Source organism: Alosa pseudoharengus, unplaced genomic scaffold, assembly GCF_046254945.1.
Source record: "Alosa pseudoharengus isolate Yale_2024_CS ecotype anadromous, Long Island Sound unplaced genomic scaffold, YU_APseudo_1.1 YU_APseudo_1.1_scf_16, whole genome shotgun sequence".
NCBI lineage: Eukaryota > Metazoa > Chordata > Actinopteri > Clupeiformes > Clupeidae > Alosa > Alosa pseudoharengus.
In genome coordinates, this window is record NW_027468630.1 from 39,161,299 (window position 1) to 39,184,597 (window position 23,299).

At 39.8% G+C, this 23,299-nt stretch overlaps 1 protein-coding gene across 5 annotated transcripts in view; it reads left to right on the forward strand.

Moving 5' to 3' along the window:
- LOC143126036 (two pore channel protein 2-like) overlaps nucleotides 1–23,299 on the forward strand; it is a 227,563-nt gene that overhangs the window by 23,843 nt on the left and 180,421 nt on the right. For all 5 annotated transcript variants that reach the window (XR_012987356.1, XM_076287963.1, XM_076287962.1 and 2 more), the window contains 4 exons: nucleotides 8,240–8,417; nucleotides 16,416–16,532; nucleotides 17,363–17,469; nucleotides 17,629–17,701. Coding sequence is in view for 4 of the 5 variants with exons in the window: in XM_076287963.1 (XP_076144078.1) it covers nucleotides 8,240–8,417; nucleotides 16,416–16,532; nucleotides 17,363–17,469; nucleotides 17,629–17,701 (475 nt within the window). In the remaining variant the exon portion in view is untranslated. The remainder of the gene's footprint in view (nucleotides 1–8,239; nucleotides 8,418–16,415; nucleotides 16,533–17,362; nucleotides 17,470–17,628; nucleotides 17,702–23,299) is intronic.

The following is a 23,299-nucleotide window of genomic DNA, read 5'->3' on the forward strand; positions in this document are numbered from 1 at the left end:
GGATTCCTAAAGAAACGCAAGCACCCGCACCATAGGTGTATCTAAATTAGCTATGTACCAAAAATGACATTTTACCGTGACTCGAAGAGCTGTAAACAGTGTTGTAAGGCTGCGTATACACATCCGCTTGGAGCTCCAGTGGAATTTTAATTTCATGACGAGAATTCTCGGTCTAACCGTTCATGTGCCGTTGAAAAGTGGCGTAAATAGGCGACCCATCAGGCCAGCACTATAACTCCGAGCGTGGTTAACAAAATTGGATATTTCAGGCAGTAAATGCTCCCGTTAAGAACCATACCAGATTTTGTTCAAATCTACACACCTACGGCTACTGAAAAATGTAAGGTTCATTTAGCAAATGTTATTTTGAAGTGTTAAAAAACATCGTTGTTTTAGAATTTCCAAACAAAAGTGGGGATAATTGGGGGTGTTACGATAAATCCCATGAACACACAGATAACTCTTACACCAACCTTATGTTGTGCCTTTTATTCATGTTTGGTTAAAGATTTAGTAAGTATAAGCCCTTTTTATACTCCCCACTTTGATGCAGCTCCATAGGTTTACATTATATCCAGTCATCTTTCCCCTAAAACGAAACATGTATGTGCAGCACAACTCAATCTAGATTCTGTCAGAATTTCTGTGGCAGGGGCGGAGCCAGAGGGGTGGCTTTGGGTGGCACAGGCCATCCTTGAAACTCGATTGGCCACCCCAGGTGCCACCATAGACAGTAAAAGAAATGGACGAACAGACTCCGTCTTTTTCAATGGGAGGGCACTGAGTCAAATAGAACGATTTTTCAGTTGGTCCCCCCAGTACTGCGCCGACTCACACTTAACTTCGTGACGTTAGCCATCGAACTGAATCTTGTAACTCGTATGATAGATACACAGAAATTCTTCTCACACTTCCTTCGCCTTCAAAGTCATCAAAGTTAACATTTATTTATGTATTATTATTAATATCATCCTCACCAAGTCGTGTTAATGTTGAAGCTACCACACATGATCATCTTCAAAAACAGTCATGCTAAAACAAAACAAAAAAGTTATAGCCTTGAAGCTAATCTTCTTTCCATTTTTCCGACCTACGGTCAATCCATCGAAAACCTCTGAAATGATTAGTGCCGTTTTTTGTAAAAAATTAGGTTTACTTTTTTTTATTATTATTAGGTTGCCTCTGTGTAATGCTTTACCTTAACATACGGTCGTGTATGCTAGGTTTTGCTTATGAGTTACCGTCATAGACAGTAAGGTGGACTGAGCTTCTTATCCAAACAATACGGTTATCTCCCTACGGCGCGAAAGAGAGATTACGTCAAAGCTAGCTTCCCTCCAACCGAACAATCTAACCATTCTTCTTACGGGTAACCAACGTTACGGACGAGGTAGTGGAGTCTGTTTTGCCTTTGTAGTGTTTATGTAGATTACACAGAAGCTACAATATCGGCACAGGACATATGTTATATAAAGTTATGGTATTTCAAAAAAATCCTAGAATGAATGGGCTTCTATGGGAGTAAGCAGAGAGGTGGTCCCTCCAGCCTACGTCGATTCTTCTACTTCCGGGAATTCGCCTGCCCCCTTGGGTGCCACCCCAAAATCCTAGTCTAGGATTTAATGGTCCAGTTTCCGGACATTTTAATGATATGCCAGTCAAATATCCTATTATCGCTTCTTAATTAGTCAAGTTGAGGAAAACTGGAGACAGGCTATGTAGCTTAAAGAATGATATAATAAGGCTGAATAGAATGCAACATGTTCATTAGCCTAACTAAACATGCCTAACAAGATCTAGCCAGTATGTATGTTTTCATGGACAGCAAGAGTCTGCTTCGTTCATTGTTTTAAAAAGGCTACGTTGTTTGTTGCTGCTACCCACGTTATCTCCAGTGGTTCCACTGTTTAACTTGCACAGATGCACACACACAAGAATGAGTGCTCACACCACTACCCCCTAAGGCTATGCCTCTTTATTTGATAACAATGAATTAAGAAATGTTTCCTATTCTGGGAAATGTTTAGTTTCTTTTTCTTTCGGTCCGCGGTTCAATGATACCGTTTAATTGTGCCGGAAATTATCCGCGGACCAGCAATCTCCTCGTCGAGGAGGCCCTAACCCTGCAGATCATAGACAGAGAAAGCATAGGCCTACTGTATGCTTTGGGTACAGAACACAGTTGCATGTCCAGTGTACACGGAGAATGACAGTGTCTTGGAGCGGCCGCAACCCCGCAACTCCACTTCCAACGTCATGATTCTGACAGATATGCCGGACACTTCTGCTTTTTATCTGGTGGTGGTGGAGTTGACCGGACATCTGAGGCTTCAGACGTTACCAATTTATCATCATCCATCGCATCTGGCCTCTGGCCAGAGGACGTATTGCTTTAATATAGGCTTACATTTTAAGGCTTATTCTCAAATTCAGATTGCGTTAGGGAGAAGGGATTCTTAGCCAATTTCAATTGGACAATTTGACCGGAGAGATTTAATTTTGTCGGACATTTCATTTTTTTTCCGGCCAATGTCCGGTAATTACCGGACAACGGAAACCCTGAAACATATCAGAATAAACAGACCTTACCGACCGAACACAAAAATAAAGTGTTACCCAACATACTAAAAGTCCTAAGAAATCCTAGTAAAATATGGAAATATGTTTAATTCTCATCAATCCAAGATGTGTGCCAGTATAAGGCCAGGCAACAATACACCCCTATGGGACTATTTTCCCCCTTTATGTCTATCAAAATAAAACTTTATACAATGAAAGTATCCATGAAAAGTACATTGTTTTGTATTACAAGTTTTGAATATGCAAATGAGCTATACACTAATCAAATATAGGCTATCCAAAATATACCTGCATAGACTTAATTTTTTCCTTTATAGGCTTAATTTTTTCCTTTACTCCTACCACAATAAAACTTTACACAATAAAAGTCTACGTGAAAAGTAAAACAGTTTGTGTTAGAAGTTTGTTTGAAAATTAATTTGAATATGCAAATGAGCAATATACTAATCGCATATGCCCAAAATACACCCTTATGAAGTTAATTTTTCCTTTACTCCTATCACAGTCAAACCTCGCACAGTGACTTATGGCCAAGAAGCCATAAAGTCACAAGTAGAAAAAACAGGGACCAAATAACTAACATATTCTTGTCCTTTCAGTAAGTTAACGCGATAAATTTGAAGTCACTTGCCACACTTACCACCTGGGTCACTTGCCACAAAAAGACTTATATAGACCTTTAAGGAACACGCCACCCAATGTCAGTAGTAATATATGTTCTTACCTTAACTTTCACGAGTTGAGTCATACCTCTCCCGTGTCGGTATGTGCACTCAAACGCTCTGGTGCGCGGCGCGACTGTGTTAGCATGTTGCTATGCTAGCGGGCTCAGACGTAGCCAGACGTAGAAGTAATCAAAAACAACCACGTTTTCCTGACTTAAATACAGTTGCATGAGTAGTTGATAAAAATGTCTACGGTCACACAACATGAAACGTGGCGATTTTCCAAGCGAATAAACAGGAGAACTACAATGTGTGGCGCAATAGCACTGGGAGTACTTTGACCTAGAGTAGTAATATTAATTAACACCTAATTGTAGATCCTATCCACCACAGAGTTTAGAATCCATGCTTGATCGACCCCTCAGCCTCCCTCTCCCCTCTGAGTGAGAGAGAGGCACACACACTAGAGATGCGCTGATGGGCTATTATTTCAACCATAACTGCATAGCAAAACTTATCATCCATCAGCACCAAAGTTTTTTGACCAATTTTCAAAACTGCACCCGCCCACCATCCGCTGGTTGTTTTAATGTAGGCCTAGGCTATATGGGTGATGCAGCGCTGCTGACGTGAGGCTAGAAAGCCCTTGCCTGTTCTAGAAAGACTGATCCAATGCAGCAAATATATTAAAAAGCTAAAGTCGTACATTGGCTATGTTGTAGCCTATCCCCAGAATATCAGCAGCAAACTCAGTCACTGTCTCGCAAAACAGTCTCCAAATAAAACGCACATCGGCCTGTTGCCTATTCTGCCAGCTTGTGACAATATATTGTCCAAAATGCTTGATTGCATTGCATTCTCCACATTTTTAGCTACATTTTCATGTACCACATCAGCATTTTTGTTCAGTGAATCTTTTGTAAATTGCTTTACAATAGCGTCGGGCCCTTGTCAGCAGCCTTCGGCTTGCCTCTTGCCACTATTCACTCCTTGTCTTCCGATGTAATTTCTGAGTCATCTACAGATGTTTACACACATTCACCTCCCTAAATACAACCAACTTGACGTTGACTTCAACCTGTGTTATATCCTAGATGAGACTGCCTGGGATATTTTGTTTCGATGCCTATATATAAAACACATAGTAATTGTAGCCTACCTTTCAGGGAATAGGCAAAAGAGAGACAGAGTGATATGACTCAGAAATGACATCGGGCGATGGCAGTGCGAGATGTTCAGAACGTAAGAGCTAAAACTTCTACAAACTCAATAACATCCACTGCGGAAAAAGAAGGACAGAAAAATAGTCGGAAAACTTAGATGTGTAAGGCAAGCAAGCAAGTTTGGATGTTATTACTAAAAATGTGAACATGCACGTTGCACTGTTGTGCGGTGGACTTTCAGAATGAATGGAGTCGGAGTTTCTTTAATATCGAGGCGTCATATAGTTTGTCCGATCGGCCTGCTGGTATAAAATGAATTGCGCTGTCTCTCTGAAAAAGCGCTCTCTTCCCATGCAGTCAAAATGAATGGGAGTCTTCAGAACAGGCTTAGTGTCACCCTGACATGACAGTGCGTAAAGTAGCCTATAATGTGAATGACTTGTTATTTTATCAAGGATTTCTTTCTTTTTGCAAAAAATAAAGTAGGCTACAATAGGCATTAATTAGTAGGCCAGGAGCATGTTGAAATTATGTGGCAAATTGCGTTTTTTATTACAATGATAAAATTGTAAAAGGACGTGACCGAAGCTGAGGCAAGCCAGGCAATAGGCCTATAGGCCCGACGGTAATTGTAAAGCAATTTACAAAAGATTCACTGAACAAAAATGCTGATGTGGTACATGAAAATGTAGCTAAAAATGTGGAGAATGCAATGCAATTAAGCATTTTGGATGTGCTTTTTCTTTGGAGACTGTTTTGCGAGACAGAGACTGAGTTTGCTGCTGATATTCTGGGGATAGGCTACAACATAGCCAATGTGCGACTTTAGCCTTTTAATATATTTGCTGCATTGGATCAGTCTTTCTAGAACAGGCAAGGGCTTTCTAGCCTCACGTCAGCAGCGCTGCATCACCCATATAGCCTACATTAAAACATCCAGCGGATGGTGGGCGGGTGCGGTTTTGAAAATTGGTCAAAAAACTTTGTTGCTGATGGATGATAAGTTTTGCCATGCAGTTATGGTTGAAATAATAGCCCATCAGCGCATCTCTAGTGTGTGTGCCTCTCTCTCGCTCAGAGGGGAGGGGGAGGCTGAGGGGTCGCTCAAGCATGGATTCTAAACTCTGTGGTGGATAGGATCTACAATTAGGTGTTAATTAATATTACTACTCTAGGTCAAAGTACTCCTAGTGCTTTTGCGCCACTAGGGCTGTCAATCGATTAAAAAAATTAATCTAATTAATTACATACTCTGTGATTAATTAATCTAAATTAATCGCATATATAATTTTTGCTGTGAAAGTATTTTAAATATTTAAATTCAAATGAATCATTGAATAATCAGCATTAGTGACATTAAAGTTCAAAAACTCTTTTATTATTATTTTCACTGTTCAAATAATTGCCATAATAATCTATGATATGACCTAATATGCTGAGGAAATAAATTCAAAGTGCTTCAAATTCAAATAAATTCAAAATAAAGTGCTTCGGGAAGAAGTTTTTTTTACATACAAGGCATTTCAGGCCACAGATATAACCTAGGGGACACAATGAAAATAAATTAATACTCCCCTCAATGTCAACACTTATTTCTTTGCATTGATGTGTAGAGTTGATGAACTCCGGTGATATGCAAATTCCTTGCAGACATTGCAGAGGACTTTATTTTCAACACTTTATTTTTTATCAACACCATCAGGCCGTTTTTTAAAAGTAAATGTTCCAATCAATGATCCAAGCAGCACGTTTTCTTCTCTCTCCTTCATTTTACAGTCTAATTTCTACTGACTAGAACGGCTCGGGGTCAAAGGTCATACGGAATCGATTAATCTGCACTAATTCTTTTAATCAGTTATTTTTTCTCAAATTAATTAATCGAAATTAATCAGTTATTTTGACAGCCCTATGCGCCACACATTGTAGTTCTCCTGTTTATTCGCTTGGAAAATCGTCACGTTTCATGTTGTGTGACCGTAGACATTTTTATCAACTACTCGTGCAACTGTATTTAAGTCGGGAAAACGTGGATGTTTTTGATTACTTCTACGTCTGGCTACGTCTGAGCCCGCTGGCATAGCAACATGCTAACACAGTCGCGCCGCGCACCAGAGCGTTTGAGTGCACATAACGACACGGGAGAGGTATGACTCAACTCGTGAAAGTTAAGGTAAGGACATATATTACTACTGACATAGGGTGGCGTGTTCCTTTAAGAATTGATTGCACAATCTTGCCTCCAGTTGCTTTCTAAATTATTATTTGTGAACAAGCCTTACCTAATGACATTCCCCCACAGATAACATCAGAAGAAAATCAGAATCTTAGTCATTACAAACTCACAGTTGCCTGATTTATCAGATGAATATGACCCAGAGGGGAAGAACTAAGCAAAGAACAAACCAGGAACTGAGGGGGTGCCAGAACCAAGAGCCACAGATAAGGGGTCCAGGATCCAGGCTGGATTTTTAAAGGAAAAACGTTAAAAAAAGAAAACTCCCCTGTTGTTGCTACCTTGTCGTGGTGGGGAGGCTTGTGTGTGCCTCCATGACCCTGAAGACTATACCGGCGGGGGTTAAACCCCTGGCAGGTACAACCAAGCCAGGCAATTTTCAGGTTAGAGGCCAGTCTAAAAGCAGCATTGCCATCCCCCATTGGCAGTAGGATGATTGGGTGAAGATTGGGCCTATATATCTGTCATACATATGAATGGTGTTTCTGCCTATGCAAATTAGGACATATTCAATAAGTGTGGAGCCATGTGCATATTTAAATTCATTTCAAAAGAAACTTGTGATACAAAAACAGTTACTTTTCATATATACTTTTACTATGTAAAGTGTTATTTTGGTAAGAGTAAATTAAGGAAAAATTAAGCCTAAAAGTAGTATACATCGCACACTGGAGAGTATTTTGCTGACTTTATTTGGCGTGAACAAAATACTCTCCAGTGTGCGATGTATACACATACAACCTTCTACTGTTAATTATGGTCATAAAATGGCTGAATCCTGGGACACCTAGCAACCACCAGACTGTTCACTATCAATGAAAAAGTGACATGACACAGACCAGGAACTAGCTATCCTGCTGTATCAGGAATGGCCAGTGTGTGTTGCCAAAACACAGATTTGTTAATACATAACATGACAATTCTATTACTTCTCATACAACAGTTAGATCCAATCAAATTATTTATTAATTTCTGATTAAACAAGACATTCCATGAGTCATCACAGGTGGCGATATCTCAGGACTTCTCCACTCAAGCGCGTTACAGCTAGTAATTACTCTGCATTTTGCAATGAATTGTCCGTTTTGAACGTTCCATTCATTCAAAGCGAGAGAGCAGCAATTTCATAATACCACATTTGAGTGACAAAATTGAGTAAATAGAGTAGGGTGAATATTCAATTTAATATGAGACATACTGAATAGACAAGTAAATTGGCTATACAAATGAATGTGTGCACAAGCACATATAGCTTCTTTCACTTACCTTGGCTCTCGAGTAAAGTATTGCTGATTACGTGTGGCACTCTGCCTCTGACCTTGTGCCTTCGGCCGAATCACAGCCAAGGTGATATTTGCTACCAACGCCGCTCTCACTCGTGCCATATTGCTTAATATAATCATCACATTGTTCAATGACTCTGACAAAAATCACAACAGTGCAGTGCGCACACACACACACACACACACGCACACACACACACACACACACACACACACACACACACACACAGTGCATTGTAGCTTATCATTTAAATGTTAAAGCAGCATACTTTGCTTTTTTCAAACTTAGCATTTGTCTGTGTTAATGCTGTGAAGGGGTCTAGGTACCACCATAGCAGTCATCCTTGGTCTGGCCTTTTTTGAGAGGCCCTGTTCCTGGTCCCATACATCTGATCCACGACATCGGCCCTCACCTTGGGAGCCAGCTTGTGGCCTGACTGAGAGCATAGAGATGGTGTGCCTCTGCATCTTTGTTGTGGATTTTGCTGTGAAGGTAATTCCAAATATTTAGTATTTATGGTACCAGAATATAACCAGTTAATAGAGTTAATGTATGAAATATATGAAATAATAATGTTTAATATATGTTTAACATATGAAAACATTTTTATATGATAACCTGTCCAGACTTGCTTTGACTTTTTTAACCATTATAGTTCAGATAAGTCCATGAAGACAGATGAATAGGGTAACATTTGAATTAATAGATTATTACAAAAAAACTGTTGATTATTTACTCATAAATATGTTATGGTTACATGTGGAAATGAGGTATAATCTAACTATTTGCCAGTTTTTCACAACAGAAATCTGAACATTGGATAAAGCCTGGTTCAACATTTTTTTACATCTATTTTTACGATTTCATAAATCAGAGAGTAATATTTTAGGAAGAAAATGTTAATCAATGGAAAATATAAATCAAAGTGCATCCAAATTCACACCTATTCTTCTATGTTGAATTGCTCACAGAGCATTCATCACGCAGCTATCGCACATCATGTAAAACTGTGCAATGTCATCTTTCAAACAGTGCTAGTGGATAAAGTCACACGGAAAAAAAATAATACTTTGAATACACAGATATAAAGCATTCCTCTGTACAACTAGCCGTTCTTGAGTTTGGAAATTGCAGCAAATTTCTACATTGCCTTCAACTGTGGACTGAAAATCCTTTTTTCAAAATATTGGGTTTTTTATGCTTTTAATCTGATAGGACAGTGAAGAGAGTGTAAGGAAGCGAATGGGAGAGAGAGATGGGGTGGGATTGGGAAATGACTGCAGGTCGGATTCAAACCTGGGTCCCCGTGCAAGTACCCCTGGCTGCAGCTTGCAGATCGGGGCTGGGCTCAATGTGGGGCGGAGCGCAACGTTGAGCTCAGCCCAAAATCAGCTTGTCATTACCCGTTGACCTCTCTGTGTCCATCTATTTACCCGGACTCGGAGTTAAATTTTTCTCAAGGAAGAATGCTTAACTCTTTAAAAGCGTATCCTCCTTGAACTTCCCCCTAGCGTTCTAGAATATGTGCTACACCATCGGCGTTTCTTGGGTAGCCTAATCTAAGTAGGCCTAGCTACGCTAAGATCATTAGCCTACATCCAGTCTGCATAAACATAGGCCTATAGCAATAACATTATCAATGCATTTTATCTCTAGCCTATCGGTATTTTCTTTATAGAATAGTTTAGTAGCCTGTGCGAGTCCCAAAGGGAACATGCAACAATGAACCTCTTTAGTATCCCTATAATAGGCCTATATGGTCAACAAGGTCTGCTAAGAGTAGAAAACATAATGTTGGCCTCTATTATAGCCTATTGTTTATACATAAATTTAATTGGGTGTGATCACGGCACAAAAATCATATAACTCGCAATCAGAAGTGTTCGCGCGATAAAATCAGTTCATTTTGCCATAGAGACGGGTGTTACAACTGTTATTTTCATTTAATTGCATTTGCTATGACTATATAAATTGGCACTCGTGTTAACTTGAAACAGGGACTGAAGATATGAATGACATGTGATTGAAGTCCACACTTGCTCAAATTTCACGAAGCAAAGTTAAACAAACAGTTGCGGTTTAATAAAAAATCGGATGCTTGAATTTTGCACCTTTTTCTTATTATCTCTGGTCGTATTTAAGTAGACCATTCATATTTGGATGGCTGTAAGATTCTACATATAATTAGCCTACATGTGTCTATTTACGTTTCCGTAGCTACACCATATCTTGAGAATAAAACACTGTTACATTTGTAGGCTACCGCTGTTACAATTGTACCAGTTCTCCCCTACGCATTACAGGCTACCCTAGTAGGCCTACTGTTAGCCTAACAGTCTAACCTCCGTGTTTTTTTTCTCTTAAAGTTGAGGAAATGCTTTTATAGATTTTAAGCATTCTTCCTAGAGATTATGTTGAGAAATATAACTTGGACAGTAGGAAACAAGGTAGTACCTACGGACATTGTCAGCGTGAGAAGACGTGCTGAAGGTGGGCTGAGCTTAACGTTGCGCTCCGCCCCACATTGAGCCCAGCCCCGATCTGCAAGCTGCAGCCAGGGGCTTCTCTCCCCGTGGGCACTCGGACCCGTATATGGTACAGGCGCTGTAGCCTGCTGTGCCACAGCATCCCCCAGTTTTTTATTAAAAATATTGTTAATTTAATCTGTCATGAGTCGCCATGACTTTGCTCACACAGGACATCTGAATACATGAAGTAAATGTTGATCATTTTCATAACATTTTGGGTGCACCCCCATAAGATTTTGTGCACCTTCCCAATCAAAAATGACCATCCATTAGAACACACACACACACACACACACACACACACACACACACACACACACACACACACAAACATACTCTCACCCTCACCTTTCTTTGCAGATTGTCAGGCAAGTTTTTACATGTATTTGCACATGCCAACCAACCACCCCCCATGCCCTATCCCCGCACGCTGGGACCCCCAAAACCCAAAAAATGCAGTTTTTTCTAAATAACTACCTGAGCCGTGGCACCGAGGATGAAGATATTTTTATGGTATGTTGGTCTCAAGGGCCCACATCACAATTGTGCTGGCGACCCAAATAAAATCTCCTACGACTTGTTTTTAGTGCATCGTAGATGATTGTGTTCATGGCCATTCACATATCGATGGGGAAGTTTATCATATAGCCTACAAATACACGTCATGTTATCTTTGTAGTTATAAAGTTAAATGTTAGAGAGGTGAATGTTGCTGGCTTCATAGTAGGTTCACAAAGTGACAGCGCGCCAGGCTACTGAACGAGACCGTAACCCAGGGTATGAGTCTAATCAAACAGGTGTTATCGCAAGTTTGAGTTATCAACCGATCGCAGAAACCTATTTATTTTTCGTGCATCTTAGGTGATTGTGTAGCCTACATAGATATTCATAGGCTACATTACCGATAGATATAAAATACAAATATAAATATAAATATAAAATAAAAATACAAATGCCCAAGGCGTTGCGAAGTGCTCACTAGCCTACACAGCAACCATGGCCATCTGGGGGTGGACAGGACCACAGATCTGATACGCCAGAGGTGCTACAGGCCCCAGATGTGGCAAAAGTGGTGTTCTGTAGGTGAACACTGTGTGGTTGCTAAAGCAAGACAACCCAAGCCAGAACCTTCTTGGGAAATGTTGTTTGCCACTAAGCCTTTATAGATAATCTCCATTGACTTTACTCTCTTGGATTGGGCTAGCACAGGACAAGAGAATGTTTACCCAGGCCTTTCCCATCCCTGATCAGAGAGCTTCCACCGTAGCTAAGATTCTAACTGAGAGATGGTTCCATGTGTATGGCATGCCAAGGAGCGCAGGGGTGCAGCTTTAAGGGGGAGCTGTTGAAGCACCTGTGTGACATCTATAGCATAACAAGGAGTAGAACCACCACTTATCATCCAGAGGCGAGCGGTCAATGTGAACGTTTCAACAGGACACTTCATGACTTGCTCAGGATCTTACCCCCTGAAAAGAAGTGTAAATGGCCCCAGCTCATGTTCGCCTATAATACCACCGTGTACCAGTCCACACAGCACTCCCCATATGAGCTGATGTTTGGTCAGAAGCCACAGTTACCAGTCGACCATCTACTTGGAAATACTGGAGGTGACCACAGGGACAGTCGACTGATTGGGTGGTGCAACATTGCAACATCAAGAGTACCTGGCTTCTGTCTATGCTAGTGCTAGAAGAGCCTGCGGCATATCGTAGGCATGGTTGACCTGACACCGTGCCCATATTACCACCTGACACTTTAGTCTTTTTCTAGTGGGTGGTGGTAGTGTAGTGGTTAAGGAGCTGGGCTAGCGTGCAGTAGCCTGAAAGTTGTAGGTTCAATTCCTGGCTTCCACTGTTATGCCCTTGAGCAAGGCACTAAACCCCAAGTTGCTCCAGGGACAATGTGATCCCTTGTAATATACAGCTGACATACAGTATGTAAGTGACTTTGGTCAAGAAGTGTCTGCTAAATGTAATGTACATTCTTTTGCAAGAACCATTTTCAGTCCACCAAGTATGAAAATATGGAGTGCCTGGATGGAATTGGCACACACTATAAGAACATGTTCCTACCGGTCAAGATTCATCTATCCCACCAGCACTGGCTGCTCCACAGCCTCATGGGGGTATCGGGAGGGAGCCAGGCCTCTGCAGTTGGAGACCTGTTGAGGGTAGCCATAGTCCACACCGGGACTAGTGCTTAGCATCACAGTAACCAAGATGGTGTTAACCTTAGCCTTGACCATTTGTCCCAGGCTCATTTTGAGGGCGTACCAGATGTCCAACCCCCCACAAAGAGCGCCAGCCACCCGGCAGCGGCACCATTTAGCACAGACACACAGAACCAGAGCTGGCCCCAAGCATATCAGCAAGTGAAGATTTTCCAATCGTGCGCCCCCTGGAGGAGTTGGGTCTGAACCCTGACCCGGTTCTATCCCTCCGACGTTCCACAATACTGCTGGACAGCATTCAAACCCCTTCCGCCTCCCATGAGTTCTCTACCAGTGTAGCAGAAGTAAATGTTTTCCCCGTCCCCTTCAGGCCTTGGCAGTAGAAAGGTATGCTACCAGAACGGTGAACTTTAAAGCCAGGGGTGTATGTGGAAAGGCTGACCTGCAGCGCTGGCGCACATGCCCACCCGTGGGTGGTGATCATATAAGTAGCTTCCTCTCTGGGAGAACAATGCCGGTCATTTGAATTGTTTGGCGCATGGGTGCTTGTGGTTGTTGTTGTTGGAAGAACATGGCTTTATTCTTTATTCTAAGACTTAATTACTTCTCTTGCACGCCCGGCCTGTTGCTTTTAAATAGAGCAAATGCACATGGTTTAGTATTTCAATTCAATTCAATTTATTGTGCTTATAGAGCGCCAAAACATTACACATGTATCATGGCGCTTTACAGAATGTAGGCAATCAGAGAAAAAAAGAAAAGAAAGGAATAAAAGAAAAGAAAGAAAGAAGGCCCATGGGTAACAGGGGCGAGGAAAAACTCCCTAGAATTGGAGATACATATAGGAAGAAACCTCGAGCAGATCCGTGACTCAAGGGCCTGACCCATCTGCCTAGGGTCAATACAGGACAGTAAGGTCTGTATACATGACAAATGCATATGATAGTCAGGTGTAGAGAATAGGACATGGTGTTTAAAGCACCTGAGGTGAAATTTACAAGAGGTGGGATGATTACGTATCCGGTATGATAATGCATTAATCCTGATTTAGTGACAGAAAGTTCAAATAGTCCAGCGTGGTAATTGTCCAGAATTGGAGATACATATAGGAAGAAACCTCGAGCAGATCCGCGACTCAAGGGCCTGACCCATCTGCCTAGGGTCAATACAGGACAGTAAGGTCTGTATACATGACAAATGCATATGATAGTCAGGTGTAGAGAATAGGACATGGTGTTTAAAGCACCTGAGGTGAAATTTACAAGAGGTGGGATGATTACGTATCCGGTATGATAATGCATTAATCCTGATTTAGTGACAGAAAGTTCAAATAGTCCAGCGTGGGAATTGTCCAGGGGAAGGGAGTTGTCAAGGGGCATGTGGTGGGTCGGCAGACGGGCCAGGAATCCGGGCAGAGTTGTCATAGGCAGGTGATGGGTCACTAGGCTGTACGGGCCAGGAATCCAGGCAGAGTTGTCATAGGCAGGTGATGGGTCACTAGGCTGTACGGGCCAGGAATCCAGATAGGGGGACAGTAATAGGGCAGTCGAGGATGGGACTTGAGATGGGTGAGAGGAGGGCCAAGCACACGGATGGTTGATGACTGGTGATGATATACCTCACAAGTGAGGTACAGTAAGGGGGAAGAAAGAGCGATGAGTTGGAGACCCGTCGAGGGTAGCCATAGTATCTGACCAATGTTTTCCCTTGATTTATATATTTTTTTGTATTAGTTCAGGCTGTGACACATTTCTCTTAAGGTAGACAATAGATTGACATGGCAAGTCAAGGAAAGCATCAAGAAACTGTTTTTTGACATAGGCAACAAGGGAGGAGGTGTTTTTACACTTTTCAGACACTCAGAGTTTGAAAACTACGGATATTGTTTTAGAACCAACAACCTTCCTACATTATCTGGGGTTTTGTGTACAAAAAGTGGAATTAATTGTGAAAAAATTAGAAGTAAATGTGAAAATCACTTTTCGGACTAGATATAATCGCTTATTTTATAACATACAGATGAAAACACTAAAGATGGATCATGAAAATTTGAAGACAAAAAAATCTTGTTCCTTAGACTGTATTAGCAAAATATGCACACAAAAAATCAATTTTCACATGAAAATCCAACGGGAGCCTATTTTCCAAACACAACATACTGTACTAATAACGAAAGTTTAGTGATCAAGAACTGTCAGGAATTTTGCAAACACGAGTGGTCATGAGACGCAAGGGAACATGGACGTGTTCTCCATTTGAAGAACGTACTGTAATCAATTGCGGACGTGCACAGACAACTACAGATACGGAGCGCATCGTAGGCCTAGGTTACTTTTACTTTCTAGAGTGCGCATTCATTACATGAAAGATGCTTCATACCAAAACAGCAATCAAACATTATCAAATTTACACACTTACTCCAAATAGAAAATCAAAACCAACATCATGTAAGTAAAGACTATGTTAATTGTTGTTATCTCATTGACGCCTGTATAGGCTAAGGAAAATGTAAAATGTATGCCATCGTTTGCAAAATGTTTACCATCGTTATGTAACCCAGACTAAAAGGTACAGAGGCACGGATTCACGAGGGGGTGGAGGATGTGATATTTTTGACCTGATACATTTGCCTTATTAAAAGGCCTTAAATTGGAAGTATTTTGGCTTTGGTTGTCTTTTAACGCTTTAAGGTAGATCTTGCAGGGGTCAGGGATCTTGGGCTCAAAAAGGTTGCTGACCTGGTCTACAGACAATGCTCCAATACTCCACAAAAATAGATGTTTGGAGTGTTTTGTAATGTATAAAAAATAAATTCCATTTGAGAATGATGGAGGCTACCATAACCTTAGGCACTGTCAATGCTGCAGACATTTTCTTGTATCCTTCCCCAGATCTGTCTTCACACAACCCTGTCTCGCAGGTCTACAGACAATTGTCTTGACCTTGTGGTTTGATTTTCACTCTGACATACACCATCAACTGTGAGACCTTACATAGACAGATATAATAATGTCCAAATGAATTCATTTAGGCACAGGTGGCCTCCAATCAAATTGTAGGAGCATCTCAAGGACCATTGATAGAAGTAGGATGCACCAGAACTCAGTTGCAAGCATCATAACAAAGGGTCTGAATACTTATGTAAATAGATATTTCAGTATTTTATTTTTTAGAAATTTACAAAACACTCCAAACACCGTTTTTTGTGGAGGATAGGAACATTGTGTGTAGATTGATGAGAAAAAAAATGAATTGAATCTATTTTAAGATGAGTATGAAACATAACAAAATGTGAAAAACGTTTCGGTTGCACTGTACATTCAAAAAATGTTTTTTATTAAAACATGTTAAAATTTCTGGTCAGTTCCTATTCAAAAACGTTAATGACAGTCAAGTATGTAGAGTTGTTTAAATAGTTGGTATTACTTTTACAGTTATTAATTTAGTAGATGCTTTTATCCAAAGCGACATACATATGTCAATTACATTCAAAGGGGCATTCTCCCCAGACAACTCGGGGTTTGTGTCTGCTATTATTTAGATGATTATATGCCATGTGCACCTCAGATGCAGGTACAGTACAAATGGTTAGGCAACATTACACTAAGCTTGAATCACAGAACAATTAATGTTTATCACCACTGCCTCCAAACAGTTTCTCAACATCCTAATTGAATAATTCAATCAATTCACCTCACATGTTTTGATCATCATTGCCAACACAAAAATAGTTTAATATGGTTTGAAACAATTTTGCTTTGTGTAATGATCAAGGTCTACATTTTCCAGAGTTACCTTATTGGTTGGGATGAGTTTCGGAAGACCAAGTGGCTTATTGGCTACATCTTAGCCATCGCAGCTTCAATCATTGACTGGACTTTGTCGCTAAGCATGCTGTGTGAGGAGGTGAGAATAGATCCAGTTTTTATTATTATAAAAATGCTAAATTGACTACATTTGTACAGCACTGTTCTCCAATGTGGTATGCAGATTTATATAGATATATTGAAGATGATTAGTCTTTTAACCAGTTAATGAACACAGATTATTAGGGGTCATGCTAATATAATGTTTCTTTTTTGAGAATTTAATTTTTATCAACTTTTACTCCCTCACAATAGTCCTGTTTGCACTCTCATTGATTGTTTTTCGCCCAAATATTTTTATTAGATTTTAACTTTCATACAATTACACATTAAACACAGAAATTGAAGGACAAACATACACCAAATTAAAATAACAATAATATAACAGAAAAAACAAAACCTAAAATAAAGATAAAAGTAAAAATAAAAAGCTTCTCAGTCGGTATTAGTATTACTCACATCTGACATCCCATTACCTCCACCCTCTTCCAGAAAGGATAAGAATGGGTACCATATCTCCTCAAATTTGTTGCTTTTACCTTTCACTATATAAGTTATTTTTTCCATGACCATTAGTTGCCATTTCTTTCAGCCAGTCATTTACATTTGGTGCTTGGATTTTTTTCCAAACCTCTCATTGATTTTTCATTCCCTTGCAATAGTTTGGCATTCTCTTTGCAAAAACAATTGTTTTGTGTTCCCTCTGAATATTTATGACTTGATGAAGAAACGCACAACTATTGTGAGGGAACACAAAACTATTTTGAGGGAATAGAAAACCTACAGTGAGGAACATTGCATTAAAAAAGTAAAAAACACTTTCTACCCAATGACATGTGACATACTGAAATCTCCTGTTCTTAACTGTAGACCTTGCGAATTCGGAGACTTCTCCGTCCATTCTTCCTACTGCAAAATTCCTCCTTGATGAAAAAAACCTTGAAGTGCCTCAAAAGAACTCTTCCAGAAATGGCAAGGTAATGACATCAAACATTTAAATGGGTACTCTGAAAGGGACTGCATTGGTATTGAGTGCTGTCATATTGAGAACTGTTATATCTCATACACTGTAATTTGTAGATTGTAGATTTAATTGGCAATAATCCATCTTTTCCCAACATTTTATGTATATATAGTGTGATCCTGCTATTGGCTCTTCACCTGTGCCTTTTTACAATGTTTGGTATGTTGCTCTTCGCCAAAACAGAGGTAATGTATACAGTGTTTATTACAAAAATACATAGGCACCTAGTTTGGCAATAGAAGCTCAGGGATAGTCATTTTTTGCCCAGGCAGGTGGTATTGGCCTCTCAAGATTAGGCGGTTAGTCTAAACTGTACATGCTAGTACATTCCACCCTGACAGCAGAGGCATGGCCCTTAACCTCCCACATGATTAATCATGTACATCAGGTCTAAAGTAATAATATTAACATCCAGATGTCCAGATTCACACTGTTGAGTGACCTGTATCTTATAATCCGGGTTTTCTGGACAACTCCTCTTGCTTACAGTCTTCCAGGTAGATGATTCCATTAATTGGAGTCTGTTAGGAGACAATGGTAGCCTAGCTGACACCAGACTGATTCCCAAAATATTCTCAATTAGAAATTTCTAATTTCCAAGGGGCCTATCAAATTAAATTAGTACATTACACTCTCACCGTAGTTTTTTGGAAGTACAGCAAAGACATCTTTCTTTTAAACAAAGGTTTTAAATGCAGTTGCAGTACTCGATTCTAAAGCAGGTACACATTAGTTTTGTTTAATTTTGACACCATCAGCACAGCCATTGGTTGTGTTCCTCAGTGCTACGTAAGGGATAGTGTATTGTGCGCCAGTCATTATCGGAAAATAAGTCCCGAAGGGTCTTATGCTCAACCGCTAACCATGGATGTTGTTTTATATTTGAAGGTAGATAAAGTTCATGTAAAAATGGATTATTAAAAATAAATATAATACGAAGTTGGCCTGTTCTACATAAACAGCTTATCACCTGTGAAATGTTTATTGGAATAACCAAATGCAGCACAAAAGTCCAACATCTTTTGAGCTGCTCAGGACGTGACCAGAGCTGAAAGCTCTCCTTCCTTGGCACATTTATTTTCATTTAATGTAGCAAATACTGTAAGATCCCATTGTAACTCAATGCAATAACATTACGTTAAATACATATTTTCTGAAGAATGATGACCCGATGTCCACTGCAAGGGACATATGATAAAGAAATAAAGAAAGACAAATTTAGATTTTGTTTTTGCAATATGTTCCCTTCAACCATAATTCTTAAATAATCTTGAAAAAATCTTAATATTAAAACTTTTTTTCTTCTGGGTCTCAGGAGGGTATACCACCACATTTTTAACAAAATCTTTTGCTAATTAATTGATCTAATTCAAGCTTAGCCCATTCAATGTCTTTGACAACACATTTTATTGTATTCATTTTTCGCAACACAGCTGAAACACCTTATGGTTTCAGCCTGCTGTTTTTGCTTTGCCTTAAAGTCCATGGCTCTTTTCCAATCCGCATACATAAGTGTGTTCACACTGATAATTATGTCAACTCCAAGTGCACTGCAAGTCCCCAGATGGTACACTCATAATGGTCAAAAAGTTGAGTATTGAACACTCATAGACAGTAAAAGAAATGGACAGAGCCACTCCAGAGGACTTGCATGGAGGGAGGTGAAGTCAAATTGAGTGAGTTTTCCATTGGGCATTGTTTGTTCCACACAGCCTCAGCTCAGTTTGGTGACATACAGTAGATGTGATGTTGAGCAACAGACTAAAACGTGGTTACTTGTCAGGTAGCCAAAAATGATGACTGATTATGAATGTGCCACAAGTTTGAGTGCAGCTTTTGGTATGTATTCTATTCTGACATAGTACCACACTTACGGTGTTCATTTTAGGACATCCTCAGACTCAGGTGTCAGACTCAGAAAAACATCGGTCATCTTCAGACAAAACTGCCTCAGTGTCAGAAAAACCTCTGTCATCTTCAGACAAAACTGCATCAGCGTCAGAAAAACCTCTGTCATCTTCAGACAAAACTGCCTCAGCGTCAGAAAAACCAGACTCAGGTGTCAGACTCAGAAAAACATCTGTCATTTTCAGACAAAACTGCTTCAGCTTCAGAAAAACTTCTGTCATCTTCAGACAAAACTGCCTCAGCGTAAGAAAAACCTCTGTCATCCTCAGATAAAACTGCTTCAAACCAAACTGCCTCAGAAAAAACATCTCTAAGGAGTCAGGTTTCAGAAAATCAGGTCTCAGAAAAAACCCTGTCAGAAAAAGTGGAGTCAGGTCTCAGAAAATCAGGTCTCAGAAAAGTATTAAGTATTAAATAAAGACAAATGTGCTATGCCATGATGTAATACCATATAATACCATTATAAAACGTTAGCAGTTGTCATTGTCATTGCACAACAATAATAGACAGACATAAAGATAGACAGGTACTTGAAATGTAATCCCCAGGGGACAATAACTGCAGCGTTGTTGAATTCATTTGATATGAGATGTTATCTTATTTAGAGAAATGTGCCTTGTTGTTGGTACCTGCTATTTCATGTATTATCATAATGGTATTATATGGTATTACATCATGACATAGCACATTTGTCTTTATGGGGGTTTGGGAATAATGATGTGATGATAATGATGCAGGTTTCTTACTGGTAGGTAGTGTACAACTGGGAAACGGTTAGCAAAAGTAAGAAATAATGGTCCAGGTGTCGTTCTGGACTTTCGTGGTGGAAAAATGTTTAACCCACTTTTCCCTAGCTCATTGAATGTACCGTAATCCTACGAAAAACTAATTATTTTGCTGTATGTAGTACGTAGCTTACTCCGGTATGTGCCTTACAGCAGCTGCTAATGTTACTAGCGAAGTGAGGTTAACTAAGTTACATCCATGGATTTCCTACAATGTGTATACCATTGGATCACTTTCTACCTTTACTTATAATTTCTACATCTAACCAAGCACCAAATATAACATGCCAGTGACCAGGCTTGGAATTTCACCATTCTGGGGGCAAGGCCACTTGGCCTTCAGTTGGGCATATTTGGTGGGGGGCACAAAGGCCACATGGGCACCAAGGCCAAAGTTAACTATACAGTAGTAGGCTATAAAAATGATCAAAGTTGTATTTAGCCTATTCACTGCAGTAGACCTGCATCATTGTATGAAACATTACAAAAACATGAAACATGACATATTACATATAACTGTAAATCATCTGATCATCTAATAAAAACAGATATCTAGGCTATATATAACATTTATTTTATATTTGGCCTGCTATGAAATCATGTATTGAACAATTTAAATTTAAGCACAGCTCATCTTTAAGAAACTCAAATAGCCTAGATGCATGCTTAGCATTTTGTGATCAGGCTACTTTCACAAACTCTTAGTCAGCTGTCCTCTGATTTACCAATATCTAGGCGATATTTGTAACATTTATTTTGTATTTGGCCCGTTATGAAATCATGTGGAACAATTTAAACACATTGTAAAACTTAAAGCCCAAATTTAGAGACATCAATGCATGTCGAAATTTACTGCAAATTCAAAACTGGATTACTCTGGAACGGCTAACTGTACAGGGGACTGCTTTACACCTTTATGTTCGGTAAGGTCTGCTGTTTATTCTGATATGTGGTTTGTCATGTGTTAAAAGAAGGGTTCGTAAAGTATTCCACCGAGATGAATGGGTAGGGAGATCATGGACGCAAAACAGTAGAATGTATGATTAAATTAAATTATATTATTTACTTTTCTCGCGAACCGTTCAACACAGCAATTATCGGCTAACATCGTTTAAAAGCTGAGAAAAAGCTCTTTCATGTGACATCACTTGTGATGTCTGTGTGATGAATAGGCTACTTCGCGAGTAGTTCAACTGAGAAGAATGGGTGAATTTAGACGCACTTTCTTGCGATGTCACTTTCTCCACTGCATAAAAGACTAAATTAATTTGCGCTGTGAATGCTAAGATTATTTTGACAGGCCGCAGGCTAAATAAAAATCGCTATTAGTAGGACACAAAGCAGAATATTGAAAGAAGGGTGCACCAAGGCCACCGTGGCCTGTAAACCTATGATTTTCAAAGGGGCTTCACGGCCAACGCAAGGGGCTACCACGGCCGTCGTGGCCGCCGTGAAATTCCTACCCTGCCAGTGACAGAATAACGTATTAAGCATAATATTAAACTCACCGTTCTGTATCCGTCGTCTTCTTCTGTCCCCACAATAACTTTTCATTTGAGACTTTTTCGTCTGACTCTTTTTTCTGACAGCGTTTTTTCTGAGACCTGACTCCACTTTTTCTGAGGCAGTCTGGTTTTTCTGACGCTGAGGCAGTTTTGTCTGAAGATGACAGAGGTTTTTCTGACGCTGATGCAGTTTTGTCTGAAGATGACAGAAGTTTTTCTGAAGCTGAGGCAGTTTTGTCTGAAAATGACAGATGTTTTTCTGAGTCTGACACCTGAGTCTGGTTTTTCTGACGCTGAGGCAGTTTTGTCTGAAGATGACAGAGGTTTTTCTGATGCTGATGCAGTTTTGTCTGAGTCTGACACCTGAGTCTGAGGATGTCCTAAAATGAACACCGTACACACTGCAAAAAATGATGTCTTACCAAGTGGTATAATGTTATATTAAGATAAAAAAAAATGTTTTTAGTATAAACTTCATTTGAGCTTTCTTGTAAGATTATTTGACTTAAAATAAGTCAAAATCTTCTTAAATTAAGATTTGCCATTTGGCAGATAAATGTACTTGTTTTTATGTCTTAATTTAAGAAGATGTGCTTAATGGGAGAGTAATGTCTGACTTTACAATATTTAAGATAAAATTACTTACTCCACCAGCAGATAAATGTAGTTGTTTTTATGTCTTAATTTAAGAAGACGTGCTTAAAGGGAGAGTAATGCCACTGTGCGTCGCTCTGCCACTGTACATCACTCTGCCTGCAGCCCCTTCTGAAAAAGCAGGATGCTGCCATTAAACATAATTGTTGCCGAGAGTAATCCCAGCCTACGAATTCAATAACAAAATAAATCATGCATAATTAAACATTACCTCAATTTAGGCTACTTGGGTATGGCTTAAGGCTTGACTACATGGTAGTAACGAAAATCAAAATCGAAATAGGCTGTCTACATTATTGTCAGTGTTGGGGGTAACACAACTGCGCAAATCAAAACAGTGTCTTGTGTGCAGGGCCAGGTTAAGGTCATCTGGGGCCCGGGGCAGAGGCCTCCCCGAGCCCCCCCCCCCTCATTTTTTTCAATATATATTACTATTATTATTATTATCAATATACATAAGAGAGAGAGAGAGAGGCAATTAAATTATGACAGACATAATGTAAAAATTACATTTGCATTTATATTGTGGAACCGTATAACCAATATACAATTGTACCAACATACAAAAAACAAGTAGCCTACAAACATGGGGCAATACACACAAAAAAAATCAACCATGAAATATTACCATCAATTACTTCAACTTAGGCTTGAAAACTGCCAGTGGTACCCAGGTCACACAAAAATGCGCAACTCGCGAACTCTGAACTCATGAAACATTGTAGCCTATCATGATGCATTGTAACACGCTGTCTGTAATACACTGTAACACACAGCCCTAGCCAGCCACGACGTCAAATACATTGAAACACGCAGTCTAGCGCGCACACACAGCCCAACCACCTTCAAATACAAACAAGTGTCGCAGCCGATAACGGGTAACGTTGTCAGGGACAGGGGTAGTATGCCTAGACGTGGACTTATCCCTATT